Source organism: Corylus avellana, chromosome 6 (assembly GCF_965113065.1).
Source record: "Corylus avellana chromosome 6, dhCorAvel1.hap1.2, whole genome shotgun sequence".
NCBI classification, from domain to species: Eukaryota; Viridiplantae; Streptophyta; class Magnoliopsida; order Fagales; family Betulaceae; genus Corylus; species Corylus avellana.
In genome coordinates, this window is record NC_142495.1 from 25,440,749 (window position 1) to 25,460,847 (window position 20,099).

The 20,099-nt window shown below is 36.6% G+C and overlaps 2 protein-coding genes across 3 annotated transcripts; one reads left to right on the top strand and one right to left on the bottom strand.

The window, feature by feature from the left end:
• The first annotated feature begins 235 nt into the window (after nt 1–235).
• LOC132186472 (uncharacterized) lies at nt 236–2,368 on the top strand. The gene has a single exon (XM_059600451.2). It carries the CDS (start codon nt 236–238, stop codon nt 2,366–2,368), a length of 2,133 nt encoding a protein of 710 aa, XP_059456434.2.
• Nucleotides 2,369–5,278: 2,910 nt separating this feature from the next.
• On the bottom strand, nt 5,279–16,534 carry LOC132188179 (Transmembrane amino acid transporter family protein). Of its 2 annotated transcripts, XM_059602583.2 has the most exons (13): nt 16,332–16,531; nt 15,462–15,683; nt 14,109–14,416; nt 12,057–12,271; nt 11,677–11,700; nt 10,044–10,224; nt 9,282–9,501; nt 8,765–8,900; nt 7,117–7,140; nt 6,189–6,330; nt 5,876–5,919; nt 5,714–5,776; nt 5,279–5,583 (listed from the first exon to the last, which is right to left on the bottom strand). In XM_059602583.2, the coding sequence occupies exons 2-13, from the start codon at nt 15,650–15,652 to the stop codon at nt 5,485–5,487; spliced, it is 1,647 nt and encodes a 548-aa protein (XP_059458566.1). In that variant the 5' UTR covers nt 15,653–15,683; nt 16,332–16,531; the 3' UTR covers nt 5,279–5,484. The 2 variants fall into 2 exon arrangements, with proteins under 2 accessions (XP_059458566.1, XP_059458567.1); XM_059602584.2 differs by lacking the exons at nt 5,279–5,583; nt 5,714–5,776; nt 5,876–5,919 and having other exon boundaries at nt 6,319–6,602; nt 7,062–7,140; nt 16,332–16,534.
• Nucleotides 16,535–20,099: the final 3,565 nt, after the last annotated feature.

Genomic DNA, 20,099 nt, shown 5'->3' on the forward strand with positions numbered 1-20,099 from the left:
TGGGAGAATTGCACTCTCGAATGTGCTAGGAGGTTGGGCTACCCTCGAAGTGGCTTTTTCAATAAGAATCATTCTTTCTTTCTCTGTCTTTTCTTCTTTTCTTTCTTTTCTTGCTCATTTCATTACAGTGCAACATAACAGCACTGTAACAAGTGGTATCAGAGCCCTTGATCCAGTTGGTTCGTATATTTTCTTTTCCTTTCTTTTCTTTCGTTACGTGAGAATTAGTTTTACAATGGCAGAGGATACACTCTGGGAGCAGGGCCGGCAGTTAAAAGAAGTCCAAACTGAGGTTTTGGAGCTAAGAAAGGATATGAAGGATATCCCTGAGATGAAAACGACATTGAATAAGTTGATGGGAATGATGACATCAATTTTGGCCAAAGAGAAGCAGCCTATTCACCAGAATGGGGAGGAGGATGCTACAGATTCAGGTTGTAGGGTTGCTCAACGGTGGGGAAAGAGTCTTGATGAGATTCACACTAAGGCTATTAGGTTGGAATTCCCAACTTTCAATGGTGACGACCCAGATTCATGGTGTTATAGAGCCGAGCAATTCTTTGAATTTTACGACATTCAAGAAAGGCAGAAATTGAGAATTACTGCATTCCACATGGAAGGTAAGGCCTTATCATGGTTTCAAGCCTTAAGAAATACTAATAATCTGTCTAGTTGGAATGATTTTTTGATTGCTATTCAAGTTAGATTCGGTAAGGGGGCATATGATGATCCTATGGAGACCCTATCTAAACTGAAACAAGTTGGCTCTTTAGAGGAATATAAAACTCAGTTTGAAATATTGGCAAATAGAGTCTTATTGTTGATTGATTCTCACAAACTGAGTATGTTCTTAGGGGGTTTGAGAGATGACATTCGATTACCTGTGAGAATGTTTAATCCCAAGACCTTGAATGATGCTTATGCTTTGGCACGAATTCAAGAGGAATGTCTTGCAACTAACAGTAGGTCAGGGAAACCTGTTTGGAGAAATCAAGGAGTAGGAAATGAGAGTAGTTATGCAGCCAATAAGGGTGGAAATTCAGTTGGGAATAGGGTGCAGTTTTATAATGCACCAAGGCAAAATCAGGGGGGTTTTGGAGGTACCAATCAGACCAAAGGGTTTATTAATGATACTCCTAAGGCTATAGTTCCAGTTCAGAAAATTTCTCCTACCCAAATGGATGAGAGGAGGAAAAAGGGCTTATGTTACTCATGTGATGATAAATGGAGTAGAGGTCATGTGTGTGCTGTGCCTAAACTATTCTTAATTGAAGAAGTGGAAGGGCTGAAAAGGGTTATGGAGATGACTACTTCTGGCCAAGAGGAGGAGGATCCAGGGAAATTTTTTCTGGATGCAGACCCTGAGATATCTCTCAATGCTATTACAGGAACTCCAAATCCCAATACAATGAGAATTATGGGAGTTTTGAAAGGGCAGCAGGTGATTATTCTTATTGATTCAGGGAGTACTCACAATTTTGTGGATTCCCAGTTAGCTGAGAGGCTAGGAATTGTGAGCTCCAATAGGGATGCTATTATGGTGAAAGTGGCTAATGGTCAAACAGTAAGAAGTCCAGGGAAAAGTTCAGACTTGTGTCTTAAAATTCAAGGGACAAACTTTAGGGTAGATTTGTATATTCTACCATTAGCAGGGTGTGATGTGGTTTTAGGCATACAGTGGTTGAGATTGTTAGGTCCAATTTTATGGGACTTTGGCCATTTAACTATGGAGTTTCAGTTGGGTGAAGTGAAGTGTTGTTTGAAGGGTTTGCAGCAAGGCCCTCCCTTAACTTTTGAGGATGGGAAGTCCAATAAGTGGTTGAAGAAAAATAGCAAAGGAATTATGCTACAGCTTATCAATGCTGAAAAACAGGAAGAGCAGCAAGTTCAGAAGGTGGAAGAGGGTTTGTTCAGTGATATTCTTGCAGAATTTAAGGATGTTTTTCAAGTTCCTACTGAGCTTCCACCATCTAGATCACATGACCATGCTATTAACTTGAAAGAAGGGGAGAAACCTGTTTCAGTTAGGCCTTACAGGTATCCATTTTTTCAAAAGGAGGAGATTGAGAAGATTGTTAAAGGCTTGCTGCAATCTGGTGTAATTCGACATAGCACCAGTCCCTTCTCTGCTCCAGTAATTTTGGTGAGGAAAGCTGATGGAACATGGAGGATGTGCATGGATTATCGAGCTCTCAACAAGGTAACTATTAAAGATAGTTTTCCAATTCCTGTTGTAGATGAATTGTTGGATGAGCTGTTTGGATCTACAATTTTTTCCAAATTGGATTTGATTTCTGGTTATCACCAGATCAGAGTAGTGGAAAAGGATATTCCTAAGACTGCTTTTAGGACACGAGGGTCATTATGAGTTTTTGGTTATGCCCTTTGGTTTAACTAATGCTCCTTCTACCTTCCAAAGCCTAATGAATCATATTTTCCAACCTTATCTCCGGAAGTTTATCTTGGTATTTTTTGATGACATTCTCATCTTTAGCAAGGATGAAAACACACACAGACAACACTTACACATGGCCTTAGACATTTTGAGGAGACACAAGTTATTTGCCAAGATGTCAAAGTGTAGATTTGGATGTGCAAGGGTGGATTATTTAGGCCATATTGTCTCAGCAGATGGGGTAACAGCTGATCCAGGGAAAATTCAAGCTATGGTTGAGTGGCCATTTCCAACTAACATCAAAGCTTTGAGAGGCTTTTTGGGTTTGACAGGTTACTATAGAAGGTTTATCAAGGGATATGGATCTATTGCGGCTCCATTAACAGCCATGTTGAAAAAGAATGCATTTACTTGGAATGAGGTTGCCAAGGAGGCTTTTCAAAGCTTAAAGACTGCAGTAACTCATGCTCCTGTTTTAGCATTGCCCAACTTTGCTCAACCCTTTGTTATAGAATGTGATGCAAGTGGAGTAGGGATAGGAGCAGTTTTGATGCAGCACAATAAGCCCATTGCTTATTTGAGCAGAGCATTAAAGGGGAGAGCTCTTCTTATGTCCACTTATGAGAAGGAGCTGCTGGCTTTGGTGACTGCAATTCAGAAGTGGAGGCCTTACTTGTTGGGACAAAGCTTTGTAGTCAGAACAGATCAACAAAGTCTGAAATTCTTGCTCGAACAGAAGGTTGGAACTCCTTTCCAACAGAAGTGGATAACCAAGTTGCTTGGGTATGATTTTACAGTAGAATTTAAAAAGGGCACTGAAAATAGAGTGGCAGATGCCCTCTCTAGGAGAGAAGGATGGACAGAAGGGGTCTCCATTGCTCTTTTATCAATACCTACTTCAGATTGGGTGGCACGGCTGAAAAATCATTATAAAGATGATTCACTTATGCAGAAGCTTGTTACTAACTGGTTGACTAATAAGTTGAATGCTGATAAGTATGCTTATAGAGAGGGTTTGATGTTTTATAAAAACAGACTCTGTATTGGGGAGGATCCAGTCATTAAAGCTCAAGTCTTATCTTTTGTTCATAGTGATCCTATTGCAGGCCACTCTGGTTTTGAGAGAACAATGCAGCGAGCCAAAAGAGATTTCTTTTGGAAGGGAATGAAAAAAGACCTTAAACAATTCATTAGGGAGTGTGAGGTTTGTCAGAAGAATAAGCATGAGAACACCTCTCCTGCTGGGTTGTTACAGCCACTTCCAATTCCACTTCAGATTTGGTCTGATATTTCCATGGATTTTGTGGAAGGTTTGCCCCTCTCCAATGGACATTCTGTAGTTTTGGTAGTGGTGGACAGGTTGTCTAAGTATGCTCATTTCACTTCTTTAGCTCATCCTTATACTGCATCTAAAGTTGCTCAATTGTTTGTGAATCACATTGTTAAGCTCCATGGTATGCCCACTTCTATTGTCTCTGATAGGGATCCCACTTTTACAAGTGTGTTTTGGAAGGAGCTGTTTAGAATGCAAGGAACCACACTCAAAATGAGTACAAGTTATCATCCACAAACAGATGGACAGACTGAGATTGTGAATAAGAGTCTGGAAAATTATCTGAGGTGCTTTGTTCAAGATAGGCCTAAGCAGTGGATAACTTGGTTACCTTGGGCAGAATATTGGTATAACACTTGTTGGCAAGCCTCCATCAAGATGACACCCTTCGAGGCTGTGTATGGGCGACTACCTCCTAGGTTGCTAACCTATGTGCCAGGAACTACTCAAGTGGCAGCTGTGGATCAGATTTTGAAGTCTAGAGAGGAAATTCTAGCCCTATTGCAGCATAATCTTCAGCATGCTCAACAGAGAATGAAGAAATATGCTGATTTAAGGAGATCAGAGAGAACTTTAGACATTGGACAGCAGGTGTATCTCAGGTTGCAGCCTTATAGACAGGGCTCCTTGAGTACTCGAAGGGCTTTGAAATTATCTCCTAGATTTTATGGGCCCTTCTCAGTGATTAAGAAAGTGGGGGAAGTAGCTTATGAACTGAGTTTGCCTTCCAATGCTAAGATACATCCCGTATTTCATGTTTCACAGCTCAAGCCTAAGTTAGGGAGCCGCAATATTGCTATTCCTACACTACCTCCTGTGAATGAAGATGGAATTATTCAGCCTGAACCAGTGGCTGTGTTGGGCCGAAGGTCTAGAGCTAAAGACAATCATGCAATCACTGAAGTTCTCATCAGGTGGGCAGGGCAATCTCCTGAGGATGCCACTTGGGAGGAATTTCAAGCTTTGAAAAGGGCTTATCCACACCTTGTGGGCAAGGTGTTTTGAAACGGGAGAGTATTGTCACTAGCTGTGAAGATGATGCTGAGTGGCAGATACAAGAAGATGATGTGTTGAGCTGGATGATGATGTGCACAGCTGGCAGATGTGTGAAGATATTCCACGTGCAGTAGCTTCCAGAGAGGAGTAGTAGTTAAGTCTGTTAGTGGTTAGGAGGAAGTTGTAATACAGTTAGGAGGTTGTTAGCTTGTAAGAGAATTATAAGTAGTTTTCTCTTCATTTTGTAAAGTCAGCTTTTGGAGTTGTAAAGTTCATTCTTGAACTGGGAGAATTGCACTCTCGAATGTGCTAGGAGGTTGGGCTACCCTCGAAGTGGCTTTTTCAATAAGAATCATTCTTTCTTTCTCTGTCTTTTCTTCTTTTCTTTCTTTTCTTGCTCATTTCATTACAGTGCAACATAACAGCACTGTAACATAACCCTATCCCCCAATTAGCTCTTTTTCTCTTTTCTTCCTGTTTAGTTGTTCTTGTTTTCATTTTGTGGTATTATTTGCTCAGAAAAAGAAAAGAAAAGAAAAAAAAAAATAGGGACCTTGATGACAAGAATTCTTTTTGTGAAAAAACAAAGAGGCATAGGGTGAATTATACTCAATTTTTCAGTACCAATACAAAAAATATCACTGAGAAATATAGGAACACCAAAGGGAAGCTAAAGAGTGACACAAAACCCAAAATTGGAAATGGAGGATGGATAAGATCATATAAATCTAGAGTACATAATCAAACTGTCTCAAAATCTTCAATGGCTCAAGTTCTCAACAATTTTCGAGAGGGCTGAATATGTTCCAAAGGCAGATGATATGACACCTACAGTAATAATTATACTGCAAAGTACTGCCTGAAAAGAACAAAAAAAGAGAAGAAAAAACAAAAAAGGAGTAAGAAGACGAAAAATATAATACGCAAGATGTCAGTAATGCCTAGAAACGCTTTGAAATTCGTATAGTATAGTGAGAATATATATGTACCTGAAAACGGGTTATTTTCCCCCTCAAGATGCTCAGGAAACAAGCACAAGGAAGTATCAAAGTCTGCCACAGAAACAAGTTTTAATATAATTAACACAATTTACTGCAATGTCACTACAGCTAGAAAGGGCAGACAAATTTAATTGGTAGAAGAAAACTTACTACAAGCATTGTGAGCAAAGATCCAATCAATGACATTACCAGACCTGAAATAAGATAAAGAAAATATAATGATAATGTAGCACTGGGAAATTATGCAGAATGTTTAGCAGTAGAACATGCAAGTTTCATATAATACAACAGAAATGAATCTACACTTGAAAAAAGATGTCTGAGAATTTAGTAGGCCAATAACTTATTGCTTCTTTACCTGTTTCTTCATTTCTGTGTAGTTGCCAACAGACAAATAAAGGATGGAAGACAATTCTCTTTGAATGTAAACAAATAGATAAAGAAGTTTTAGAGAGAGACTTACCGAAGAAGGGGATGGCGAGACCCACAAGCAAGGTAGACACCACCAGTGCTGTTCTAATGAAGACACAATATATATGGGACTTGCTGTGGTTTGCTGGTATAAACTCCTCCAAGCTCATCGCAACGGGCGTCATAGTTAACGCATATGTGGTTCTAATTAAGGAGAAACCATTCTTTCTTTATCTTGAGTAGTATAGACGCTAAAGTATTTCAGATAATTAAGGTCCATGTTGCCTTACTTGAAGTTGTTATTCGTAAAGAGAAGCAAGTAAAGAAGATAAAAGAGTACCACTTTGGAACTCTGGATTTCCAATCAAATGGATTGGTGCTTTTCTGTTTTGTGTTATATGTCTTAGTGATTTCGTCAAAGTTCTTTCACAGCCCTCCTTGGAATGATGAATTGAAACTTCAAATGCTACGAAAATATAATAGGTCACTCAATTTTGATGGATATCTAACAAATCTTAAAAAGAGCCGAAATTAATGTCATTTCTGTAGTTTGTTTCTGGAAAGGAAAATGAGGCTTAGGACATATGTCTACTCACAGTTTTATGAACTTTTCAGCTGAAAAAGAGAGGCATAATGCTAATAAAGAAACACACTAGTCCATTATGCTTAGGGCAAAAATGGTGACCTCAATACATCTTGCGATGCATATAGTATCAGTGAATTAAAGATTTGGACGTTCAATTTGAAATCAGCAGGATTTTTCATCTTTAGCCAATATTTTCCCGTCCCTCCTAATTTTTTACCATAGTGAAAGAATATCAAAGTACAAGTTTCTTGAAACTCTTGTTCCAAACAGATTGTTGACAGAGAAAAGGGCTACCCCTGTTTTCTAAGAAGAGTTTTAAGGATATGCTAGACTACTTACCAACAAATACACATGCTGGACAGTTTGAGCATTAGCAACATATATCAGAAAAAGGATATTTGGTTAAAGGGTTAACTACCTGCAAAGGAACAACAAAAATAATTTTAGCCACTAGTTTGCAAGTTAAATGGTTGAAGACAAGAATCATAACATGCAGAAATTACTCTGTACACTAAAAGTTTGAAGTGGGCAAGGACAAACAATTAAGCCCAAAAACAACCTGGTGAATGTGTAATTATGGTAGCATGAAACCTTATACAATCAAAGATTTAGGCCTATACCATACTGAGCTAAAACGTTCACTAACCAAGAAGAACAACGTGACTTGCCAGTTGAAAGAACTAGAATTAGCTACTGCAAGTTTAAAAATGATTCTCCTAGGTCTACAGTAGCACCAGAAACCTTTTATAAAAACTTAAATGGCTCTGTGGAACAATGCTGCTAAAGTGACGTTCTGTTGTACTAAACGATGTGTACTTAATAAAAAGGGTTAACTACATTTACCCCTCCCTAACTAACATCTTTTTGGCAATATCCCCTCCAATGTTTTAATTTTTGCAATGTCTTTCCCAATCTATCATTTGGCTTGCAATATCCCCCTTATGCGACCCAAAATGACATAAATACCCTCCATAAGATACAAAATGACTTACTTTTTCTGTTTTTTTTTTTTGTTTTTTTTTTAATTTTTTTTTTTATTATTATTATTATTATTATTTTTTTTTTATGTTATGAAAGGCATTTTTGGTCGTGGAAAGGGAACATTGCAACCCCAATGGTAAACTGGGGGACATTACAAAAAATATGGTAGAGAGGGGTACATTGTACATGTAGTTTATCCTAATAAAAACAAGTATTAAATACGCTTAAGTCCTCTGAATTACAAACTATTTTTAAAAAAGTCTCACAAATGGACAAGTGTGATACTAGAATACATCAAACTATCATTTTGTGGCCAATAAGCCCTCCATTAGCATTAACTGTTAAAAGTAGTTCTGTCAGCCTTCCTATAATACACATATTTTCATAAAACCTAAATAGTAAAAAGACGAAATTAAAAAAAAAAAAAAAAAAAAAAGAAAAAAAAGAAAAAAAAAGCACAACCCAATGGTTGGCCAAACCACCCAACAGTGTGTGGGGAGGATCGGCCACCCCATTCCATGGTGGTGGCTCGCAGGCTACCCACAACCACTCTGGGGGTGGCCCCTAACACCTCTGGGGGTGGTTCGTGATGAGGGTGGATTGCCCACAAAAAATCAAGAAGTAGGGGATTGCCGAACCACTCATTTCTTTTTTCTTTTTTTTTTAAAAAAATTTATAAATACTAGTCTTTTTTATTGATTAATAATTATAAAGGGTAAATTTGGTTTTTCAATGGTCAAAGTGAGGGTATTTGCGGCATATTTTGGCCAAATTTTGATTTTTTTTTCATCCATTCTAACATTCAATGCTAATGGAGGGTACTTTTTGCCACAAAAAGGTAGTTTAATGTATTCAAGTGTCACACATATCAGTTTGTAGTGCTTTTTCGAAAATGACTGATAGTTCTGGGGGCTTAAGTGTATTTAACCCTAAAAACAATAATAAAGACACCCCTGTTACCACTCAAAAAATACTAGGTGATGAAACCTGATGTATGCATGATAAAAAGAAACAAAGCAAACTCATTAAGATATTTGATAATGAAAATTTAATACGCATACCGTAGTCCACACAGCGACCTTCGTCGCAACCAAATCCTGGGGCATGTTAAGAGTGAACTGCGACAGTGTTGATTCTCCAAACATTTTGTAACCCATAACAGCAACCCCAGCAAACATCAAAGTACAAATACCAAAGCTGCATAGACAACAGAATCAGGTGTGGATAAAACTAAGGATGGCTAAAATAACGGGGTTTTCTATAAGAGAAAGATAGGGTACATAATAAGTAGCAAGACAAAATGTAGCAGCAGGATGCACCTCTGTGCTTCACCTAGGATTATCCAAGTGAAATGTTTTTCTTATTTAGTGATAATTAATATGACAGTTCACTCAATTAAAATATTCTCATAACATTGTAGGTCCCACAAGACTTGATCAAAATATTTTTAAAATTTTAAAATAAAAGCAAGATGTAGAAAGTGCTAGTAAGGCACATGAATTCCTTGGTCCAGTGGCTGATGAAATTAGAAAACTTTGAGTCTTAGGGGTAGAATAGTAAAGAATCTTGAGTTTTTACCATGTTAAGAGGACTGCAGGGTATTGGTTTCGTCTTGCCATTGAAGTATAGATATTCGGGAAAACTGCATGTCCTGAGTAGCAGTAACCATAGAGACCAATGGCAACCGGAAGAGTTCCAAGGTTCAGTGTTGTCTCTTTGCTTTGGAAGCCAACTTCATTGACCAGACCAGCCCAAAACAAGCTTAGGACTACCAGGACTGATGCAACGACTCCACCAGCTGGAAGAAGAGAAAGCATTATACAAGAATTTCAAGAGAACCATAAATTTGGAATTTAGGATACCTTTTTGCATTAAAACGCATACCAACGACTTATATAGGAAAAGAGAATAAAATTAAAAAAGAAACAGTGTTGATGCAAATTAACCATTGAGCTGTTTGTCAGCAGCCACTAACTATACAAGTTTTGTCATCTGCACTTCAATTTTAGATTTTCATAACATGCCCTTTGGTAAAATAGAGGAAAAAATTCAACTAACTAGTGTAAAATTGCAGCCTGCCCAGTGCAGATAACTTCAGTCATGATTATTGTAACATTCCGTTAATTGTAATGCAAAGCATGGTTCCCCTCTTTCTTTGTTCCCTGAACACCCAATTACAGACCTACAGTGCACTGTGCATGGATCAGCGAGTTTAGTACTATGCTGCCAATAGCCACATAAGCCAAGAATAACTAAACAAATTGCAACTTGATTTACAAAATGATGAAAAAGATACACAAAGTAGTTATACCTGACTTGCAAAAAGCATGAATTACCTACCAGATATATAACTAAGAACACTGAGGTCTCGAAGCCAAACAGTAGGAAGAACAGCAAGGGTTGTCATCAATGCAAACAGAATGTGTGAATTTAAGTCGAATGAACCCAAACTTAGGTGCGCATTTGGAAATAGTGAAGACAAGTTGTCACTCTCCAAAATTATATATTCAATGCAACAAGCCTGCATGGGAGAAATTTTCAATGTGTTGCCAAAATGAAATAGATGTACAGGAGTAGAGAATAAGAAGGATATTAACCGCATGATTCAGGAAAAAGTTATGTATTCTTAAATGTTTTTCCCACCTAATCCTGATTTGAGAAAGCATCAATGTTTTATGTTAGTTTAAGCAGTTCTGGTACTGGAAGTGGAAACATCCTCCATATCACATGAGACTCACAGCATAGGATGAGGTTATAATGGTTGTAACAGGGATACGAGCATTAGATGTGATATTATTTGGCCAAAGTGTAAACATTGAAAAGAAGAGCCTAAAAGATTATTAACTCAGTACTCAATGTAGCATAAAGAGCATAAGACCAAAAATTCAAAGTCAATAATCCTATCATGGAAAATCTGTTATTGGTTAAGCAATCATTTGGTTACGTCATTTTAGGCCTTGACTCCATAAAGGATTACTCCAATTACCGTCTTTCTGATCATTTATAGCTATTTCAATTGAAAAGGATTGTAATTTCATAAAGCAATCAGCTGTTTTGCACATGGAAGGGGTTAATTATGGTCAAACAGGATTTTCAGAAAAATATTTTTGTGCAAAACCCCTTTGATGGTGGCTCTTGATGTATTTTAAGCTCAAACTAATATGGTTTGGAATCTTCTTTCTCCTCTACTTTGCACTAAAATTCCAAGATGTTAGCATGAGGGCAGAATTAGGATTGATATCTACTCCTTTCTCTTGTATCCAAAAATAAATTTCACATGAACTTAGCACAAAAATAATCAAATTAAGCTAATTTCTTATACAAATGCTGTAGCAACAGCAGTGATACTGATATCCACCAAAAGTTAAGTTCCATTAGCTGTTGTTTAGCTAACTTATAGGACTCAGCAGAGCGAAGAGAACTATAAGATAGTCTGTGAAGAGACTCGGATGTAAAATCAAATGAGACCTAGAATATTAGCAGCCATCAATAATGTGCTGCATGTAGACAAATGGGAGCTGTGGTGATAAGGTATCACAAGAAAGAAGTCAAATGATGTTGTCTTTGCTCATTTCATTCAGACTGGTCAGAAACACAAGGGCTCAGTCAATAAGTTCTAAAATGGGGACCCAGGATACAGTGGGTCTCAACCAAAAATATTTGGATGTCAGGCTCATGAATATATGGTTGTTCCCCCTGTAATATAGTTTACTGTTTCCATTTCCGTTCTTTCTAAACAACTATGGGCGGAGCCATTGGAAGAGGATACTGTTATTAGTTTGCCCGAATTTCACAGAGAGGAGTCTACGAGACTCACTTGCTCAGAGTGAGGATACAAGGCCCACCTGTTCGGGCAAGTGAGCTCCGCAATCTCCCTCTTTAGGTTGTTCCCTAATAACAAGGGATCCAAATCCAGAACAATTACACAATAAAAAAAAAAAAAAAAACACTCAATCAAGCCAGCAATACTTACATATAGTTCCGCATATAATATTACCTGCACCCACCAAAAAGAAATTGCATGAAGGACAGTGTTAGTGGCCAGTCAAGTTTGTACAAAGTGCTTTAAATCATTTATTATTTATAATCTGCTATATCCACATAAATAAAATTAGTGAAACTTCCATGAATAGAAGACAAGATATCAAGCCATATACCACTTGTAGAGGGAATATTAAAATGACAACAAGTTTTGACAATATGAAAATGGAAGCCTTTAAAATATTACGAGTATCTAGCTATTACATCAAACTTTGCAACTTTATTTATACTTTTTTTTTTTTTTTCACTGGGAGAATTAACTTTAGAAAAAGAATAAAAAAAAAAAAAAGAAAGATAATCAACTAGACGTACCGAGATAGCAATGCGGCCAGCATTACCAAATGCAGCTTGGCCAATGTCTGGATATGTCTCAAGCCCAGGTTCACTATCCAGGCAGTAGCGCAGGAGGATTCCCGTATAAAAAGAAAGCACTGCAAATATAAACAAAATAGAGAGTCCAGCCCATCCTCCTTCTTTGACAGCATAAGGAGTTGAAAGGATTCCAACTCCACATAGAACATTTATACCTGCATAACTGGAATTGATCAGAAATTTTTTATAAAGCTTGGGTAAAGCTTAAAAAAAAAAAAAAAAAAAAAAAAAAAAAAAAAAAAAAACTTTAAAACGCATATGAATACATTGTTTTTAATTACTAACAAGTTACAAATATTTATTATTGTCGATGGTCCTTTATTTAGTAAACTCATAGATATATATACAAATATATACATGAAAGAAAAGAAGTTTTAAATAAAGGTTTACAGTTAATGAGCGTGTAAGTTTACAGGCATATAGTCTTGTTAGTTAGTTTATCTTTTCATGTGCACCATGTGCAAAAGGGATTGAACTGACACATCAGTTCATGTGAAATATAGTCATGTTTGTTGGAAAGTGGATAAGTAATAATAATTAGCTACAGACAAAGGCAAAGAGGCAGATCAGTATATGAATGAAATATTTATATATATAGACAAGTAATGTCTGTCATGTTTGTAGGCAGGTTTTGGTTTTTTATGGATGCTGCACATCCAAGTATTATTTTATTCTTCAAAATAACATGCAGCAACATTTAGGCCACATTAGCTGAAATAAGACGCATCTATATACGTCTCATAAGTGTTAGAAGGAAGTCACATTTTCTGTTTCTAAGTGATATACTTGTGATAAAAAGATGTACTGATAGACAGCTTGAACTCTATTTTGAGCCATGTGAGGCAGTGAAGGCAGATTCCTATATGATTGGCATATGTGGTCCCTGAGGATGAAACCACGACATACGATCAATGCTCTATGGTTGTAGCAATCTTAATACAGCAAGTGGCAACACAAACAGATTGGATAACTGATACGGATAATTTACTAACTCAAACCGGTCATGGGTGGCTGCTCTTCATTGGCTTAGGTTCTGCCTATTGCTTCCCTTTGGCACTTAATGTATTTTGTTTCTTCTGTATAGAAACATAGTGCAACTAGGTCCGTTGAAGTGATGTTAATCTTATCATTTAGTAGGTGGTGGGTACAACTGACATTTCAGTATAGTGCTACATAATGATAGATTTGCATGTAAAACACGGTTGATGTCTCAATTTACATTTGAAGGCACTCTGATTATATTTTCATGGTTCAATTTAAAACTCAATGTAAATGCAGTCAACTCAGCCAACTATGGAGGCGGATGCCTATATAGAAAGGGATGAGGGAAGTCCTTACGAGTGGATAATCATTAATCCTGTGGAAAAGGGAATTTACTGATAACTGCAGTCTGCAGAGCAGTTTTTAGGAGTTCTGGTGGATAGATTAATAGGATTAAGATTTGTGTCATGCCTTCTTGTCTCTATCAAAGATTCAGTCCAACAAAAGCACCCACACACACACACTCACAATATGTGAACCTAACCATGTCACTAATAAATAGAAAGGATGAGCATGTTCCTACTTCTCTTCTTTTGTTTTTGGGAAAACTTCACTAAGGATCCTCAAACTTCCACCCGTTTTGAAATACCCTCCTGAACTTTAAAATCTCTCAATTTAGTCCCCTGAACTTTCAATTGCTTTCAATTTGGACCCCTCTGTCAGATTTTAAAAGTCACATGACGTTTATACCCCTGACTTTTGTATAAAATTCAAACTTCTAAAACTTTTTTTTATTTAAAAAAAAAACAAAAATCAGGGATATTTTGGTCTTTTTTTTAATTTTTAACGGCTAAAATTAACGGAAGGGTCCAAATTGAGAGTAATTGAAAATTCAGAGGACTAAATTGAGAGATTTTGAAGTTCAGGGGGTATTTCAAAACGGGTGGAAGTTTGAGGGTCCTTAGTGAAGTTTCCCCTTTGTTTTTTTCTTTGTGGTGGGGGGTAACTTACCATTTAGCAAAGATTGTCCATATGAGCATTGGCGAGAAAGTGGGAGTTCATGTGAAACCTTTGATGCTTTCTCACCCTTCCTAATAGAAGGTCTTCTTGGAATGGGAGGAAGCAGAGAATGCGAACTACGTCTCTGTTGCTGCTGTTGCTCATCTAACAACGGTTTTGTCACAGATGGTAATGTTTCTGGAGTGTGTCTTCTTGTTAGTGATGAGGAAAGAAATGAACTGCCTAATCTTGACAATGTAGGAGTGCCCAGAAACCCAATGCTTGGAGATGGTACACTACTATATAAATCAATAGACTGCCTGAAACATTGATAAAGTGGAAATGAGTATACATGCAATGCATAATAGGAACAACAACATAAATCAATGTGGGCTTTCACCACTTCTTAAGTATTTCATTTAGTTTGTTACATTCATGTGGATTATAACAATCCTGTACCAATTTTCGATTCTACATCAGCTACCTCCCCTATCAATCTACAATTATTTTTGAAGAAGGCAGGAAAATCTGGTGAAATATCATCATATCATAGAAATTTATGAAGCTTGACTAGATTGAACTCAGAAAATTGGATGATCACCAAAACTCAAGTTTGTAAACAGACTAATCATTCTTAATGTACCATTTGCAGGTCCCATGTAAGAGAATGTAACCAAAATCAACCACAACATTATCCAACAATCAGAAAAAGATATATCAGCCAAGGTCATGTAGAAGCATACTGATTGATGTTATGTTTGAGAGTAATCCAACCATTCAATTATCAAACTACTCAACCTTTGCCTATTTGGCCCACAATCACGGACAGGGAGACCAGTGAGCACATCAGAGTACTTCTACAGTACTCCCTTTCCTTTTCTGGAAAAACTGATTGAAGCCACCCCATGTTCCTCCTCCATACCCTTTATGGAGTTATTATAGGCTTGATAGTAATCTCCCACAAGAAGACAGTCCAAGAATTTCTCCATCAAGAAAAAAAACAAACAAAAGACATCATAATCGTATATCCAAGCCTGGAAAAATCACTCTCACTTTGTACAGAGGAGCAAGTGGTCCCACGGGTGAGAGAAAACAGCGAAGCTAATCGAAGCTTAGTAATTTCCAAGTTGTAGAAATTTCCAAAATTATGTTCTTTCTCTAAGCTCAGTAATCTGTTCTAATCAAAAACATATTTCAACAGTAAAAAGATACCACTGCCAAAGCTAATCGAAGACACATAAGACCCCATATATTGACTGAAATAAACCAAAGAGAAATGATTAAACAGCAAAGAAATCAATGAAGCTAAACAGAGTGGGAACAGAACACAACACATAGGAAGAGAGAGGGATTAGAGAGATAAACCTGTAACTTTGAGGCCAAGAGGTGTTATAAGAACTGGGTTTGTTCTGCTGCGGGTTATCGGCCGAAGAATCGGAGTAATCCGAAACGTTTCCATCGTTGTTGTTGCCTTCGTCTTTGTCGAATTCCTTCTCGACGTCCTCTTCTTCATCACTCTCAATGTAAAAGCTGTGATCCGAGACCGAGTTGTTCATCTTCCTCTCTTTATTCTTTCAATTGCCCCCTCTGCAAAAGTCGCAAACTTCAATAACCTTCGAGGCCAAATCAATTTCAAGAACCCAACAAAACAAAAAAGAAGAGCTTTTTGGGTTTCTAAATTGGAGCTTAGCCCAGTTGAATTATGTAAGGAAAAGAATTCAAAAGGTGTTGGGGTCTTGGGCTTCGAATCCATATTGCATGTATTGCAATTCGCTTTTTTTGATTTATTGGGCAGTGTCTTTGAACGGAATTACCAAAAACGAACGTCGAAAATCTACAAGTTACGCGAAATCCGGCGCTGGAAGATAATATGACGCGTAAATGGCAAGAAACTAAATAGGAAAATATATATTCCGGAAATTTTGAAGCTGAAGTTGGAGCTTCGCGCTTATGCTCTGTTTGGTTGCCGAGAAAGTGCGGGAAAAGAAAACATACTAGAGTTTCAGGCTTCGACTGATTTCACGTTGTCCAAGCCCGTACAAGACACACGATTGTTTACGGTAAATAGATGATAAAATGAGTCAAAGAAAATCGAATGAAATGAAATCCTCTCGTCTAATTTTCAGTTTTCTCCGCATCCAAACAGAACGAAATAACAAAGTCCGACTCTTTCTCACACACACACACACACAAACACACGCAGTTGCAGTTGTGGCAGCTTGGGAAGTTTCATACCAAAAAAAACTCTTCTAGGTTGTCTTCTTCTCGTATTCAAGATCCAATGAAACTCCTGAAGAAGAAAAAAGCTCTCTCTGCTTTCAAAACCAGAAAGAAAAAAAACAGAGGGAAGAATATTGTTCGTACAGTGTATTCTCTGCTCTGCTCTGCTCTTCTATTTATACACCTCGCTCGCTCTCGCTCTCGCTCTCAGGTTGACGATGACTAGAACTCCGTACCGTGAAAAATATGCGAATGTGCGGGTTAAATTGGTACCCTGTGGGCGCAATCAAAACAGGCTTGGATTCAACCTGCGTCTCAGCCGTAGGATTTAATCGTGTCTTATTGGATTTGATTTCTGACGGAGGCAGAGACTGAGAGACACTTGTATATGGTGGGGATCTCTTCTGGATTATTTAATTGCATGGCAAAAAGAACAGTGACGGACCAATCATTCCCTTTCCCTCTTGATGATTACTTGGTAAAAAGACTGGTCACCCAATTGACAGCTGTTAGGATTATACTTCAACTAAAATTTGAAAAATAATTTGGGCTGATAGCCGATAATGATGCACATCCACAATATGTCTTCCAAATTTAAATAAATAAAGGATTAAAAAAGTCTTTTTATTTAATTTTAGGAATCCTTATTCATTTAGAATTATAAATCTCAAAAAAGAATTATAAATCTTTATGGGTAGAGTTAATGATAAACATCTTCATGCACATAATCACATATGTTTTGGAGACTATATATATAGCATTTGGGGTGAAGTAAAATAGCACGCCAGCGTGCTTGCAATTTTTTTTTTTTTTTTTTTTGCATTAAAATATTAAAAAAAAAAATTTCCTGCACGGCGTACTGCTCTGAATCACGACTCTAGCATTTGATGTGTGAATGGGATTTATCTTTTATAGAGAGGGATATAACCATAAATTTTAGTATGAGGGGCAAAACTAAAAAAATATTTTAGCTTTTAAATTTGTAAAAAATAAACATTTTTTTTAGAAAAAACTTTGGCCCACACTGTCCCAAGCTTAGTCTAATTGGTTTTCGAGCCACTTCAGATCTGCATGAACCAACCACCGCCATCTTTCCCAACACCTCAAACCGGCCAACCTTGCCTCTGCCACCTGCCTCTACCGCCAATAATCTTTGCCCGTCCCTCGATGTCCTCTGGTGAATTTTTCGGCATGCCTCCGGCGACATTTTCCAAAGTACTCCTTAATTCGACCACCAATGGTTGCCGTTGGCATCTCTTCGACAACCAACTTTCTTAACCATTCATAAGGGTATTTTAAAATGTTAGTTGAAATCTAATTTCATTTTGGTTAAGAAATTTGGTAATTCTTGTATTGTCATCAATCAAATGAATATGAATGGTAATTATTCAATTCCACCTTCTTGTATTCTTGATAGAATAATGCTACACACACACTCCCATTTTTTTACTCCAACTCTCACACACTCTTAGGCGGCTCACACTCTCACCATTAGATCAAAATTCCAAATCTAATGGTAAAAATAGATGCCACCTAAGAATATATGAAAGTGAGAGCGAAAAAGTGAAAATATGTATAACATTACTCTTCCGGATAATACTCATTTATATTTCAAACCTAACCTACAAGCCCATAACTTGAAAGTTTCCACAAACCCCATTCTCAAAATTAGCTAAATACCAGATCTTTTGAGCAACACAAGTCAAAAGCTTACGATGAACCCATCTCCTATGGAGATAGGAGCCTTTGACATTTGTCGAAGTAGAGACACTTATCTTCTCAAAATGTTTAATAAAAGATGATAAGATGAATGTCCCGATCCATGTTCATATGTTTATTACAACTTGGACCACTTGGACAGGTTTTAGGTTGCTTTATTTTATGGACAACACCTGCCTCCCTCAATTATTGTCTGCTTCATCACTGTGTTGGATATCTTGAATTCGTCTCCTATTCTCCACATTTTTTTCTGATTTGATTTCTTTTATTCCAAAATGCTTCATGTGGGCAACAAATATATATAATATATAGTTCTTGATTACAAATAAATATACAGCATTTGCTATTGTACGTTATAAACACATTCTCCATTTAATGACAAGTTCATGCACATGGGTTGCCCTAAGGTTTAGGCATCAAGGACAATGGATGGATAAGATGCTGTCCACCTTCGATCTGAAAAAAAGATAAGGTTGGATCCATATTTTCAATTTTCACCATGAAAACTTCCAATTTAACATAATAGGCCGGATAATTGACTTAACATATACCGTACCATTCATATATCACTGTCCAACAATGGGGCAGATCAACTTCATTTTTAAGTCTAGTATATACTCGTCCCAAGTTTTTCTTACCGGAAATGTTTGGAGTAATTATAGGGGTTGGCTTAAGTGGTAAGTCACTTAGTTCTAATGTCTTATGAAATATTAGGTTTAAGGTTCGTCCACAGGCAAAAGTTTCGAACTTTATCTGATAACGTGTTTTGCACGGTGTTATAAAAATCTAGTTGGGATGAATCCCATAATACATCAGTTGACAGGCAAGTTGATATGTACAAGCATATATATTCTACAATATTATGGTCTTTGATTAATGTTGACAGTACGTAGGCATTGATAATTTGATATATTGATTCTTCGATCGCTTGTGGAATCAGATTGGTATATCTTGAATTAATATCCCCTTTACCATCATTTCCCATTTGAATACCACATGTTGGCTGCCAAGTTGCATAATCATGTGATACCATTATTCAAATCTAATTCCAATTAATTACCAATTTAAATGACACATTCATTGACACAAATACAAAAAAGAAAATAAATAAATAAATAAATAAAGAGACATGAATCATGTAATCAACAAGAAGACATTATATCAAAAAAAAACAAGAAGACATGCATGCACCCACCAGCTGTCCCAGCTGTCTCTCTCTCTTTCTCTCTCTCTCTCTCTCTCTAAGAGTTTATAATGTGATTTGGAAATTGTATTTATCTTACCTATAACATAATAAGGTTTTTTTTGTTTTTTTTTTTAATTTTATTTATAGAAAGCAGGATAATCATGTACGTATTACAAGAGATAAACACGCATCAAAGAAGCTTAATCCTCATCTTTAACAGCTAAACTATCGTGTGGATTAGGAGTGTACATAAATTATATATACTATATTCAATAAATTTACTAAATTAACCTCGTTTTGGATTAGGTAGAGGTATATGTTTACATTGTTGGAATCAATATATTTTCAAAACATTAGGGCTTGAAAAAAATTTTAAACAAGCCAAAATCACTAAAAATCGGTCCAAATTATATTTTTAAAATATGCCATAATAAAGACACAAAGAAAACGAAAAAGACTAAAATAAACACAAAAATCTCATCACCTAATATGTAAATAATGGATAATAATCACATTTAATAACAACAATAACCGCGCCGATGCGGTTTGGTAAAAAAACATAATGCAGATGTAAATGCAGGTATTACAAAAAACAGTATACTGGATTGCTGTTATAAGATAGTTTTATTAGAATTTGATGATATTTTGTTTGATAACACAATTTATTTTTCTTTTTTCATTTGTTTTTTTTTAAAAAAAAATTAAATAAATATATTAATAAACAACTCAAAACTATTCTCACTATATATATGTATCACAACACTTAAAAACAATCTAAAAAGCATTAAGTAAACTATATCACAACACTTAAAAACAATCTAAAAAGCATTAAGAAAACAAAGCCAGTTTATCATAATTGACACTGTCACTCTCACTCA

Coding starts and splice junctions, on each gene's coding strand:
- LOC132188179 (XM_059602583.2), bottom strand. CDS start 15,652: ATGAACAACTCGGTCTCGGATCACAGCTTTTACATTGAGAGTGATGAA. Junction 9,502..10,043: donor TGTTCTTAGTTATATATCTG/GTAGGTAATTCA, acceptor CTCTTCTTCCAG/CTGGTGGAGTCGTTGCATCA. Junction 5,920..6,188: donor TCTCGCCATCCCCTTCTTCG/GTAAGTCTCTCT, acceptor ATCTTATTTCAG/GTCTGGTAATGTCATTGATT.
- LOC132186472 (XM_059600451.2), top strand. CDS start 236: ATGGCAGAGGATACACTCTGGGAGCAGGGCCGGCAGTTAAAAGAAGTC.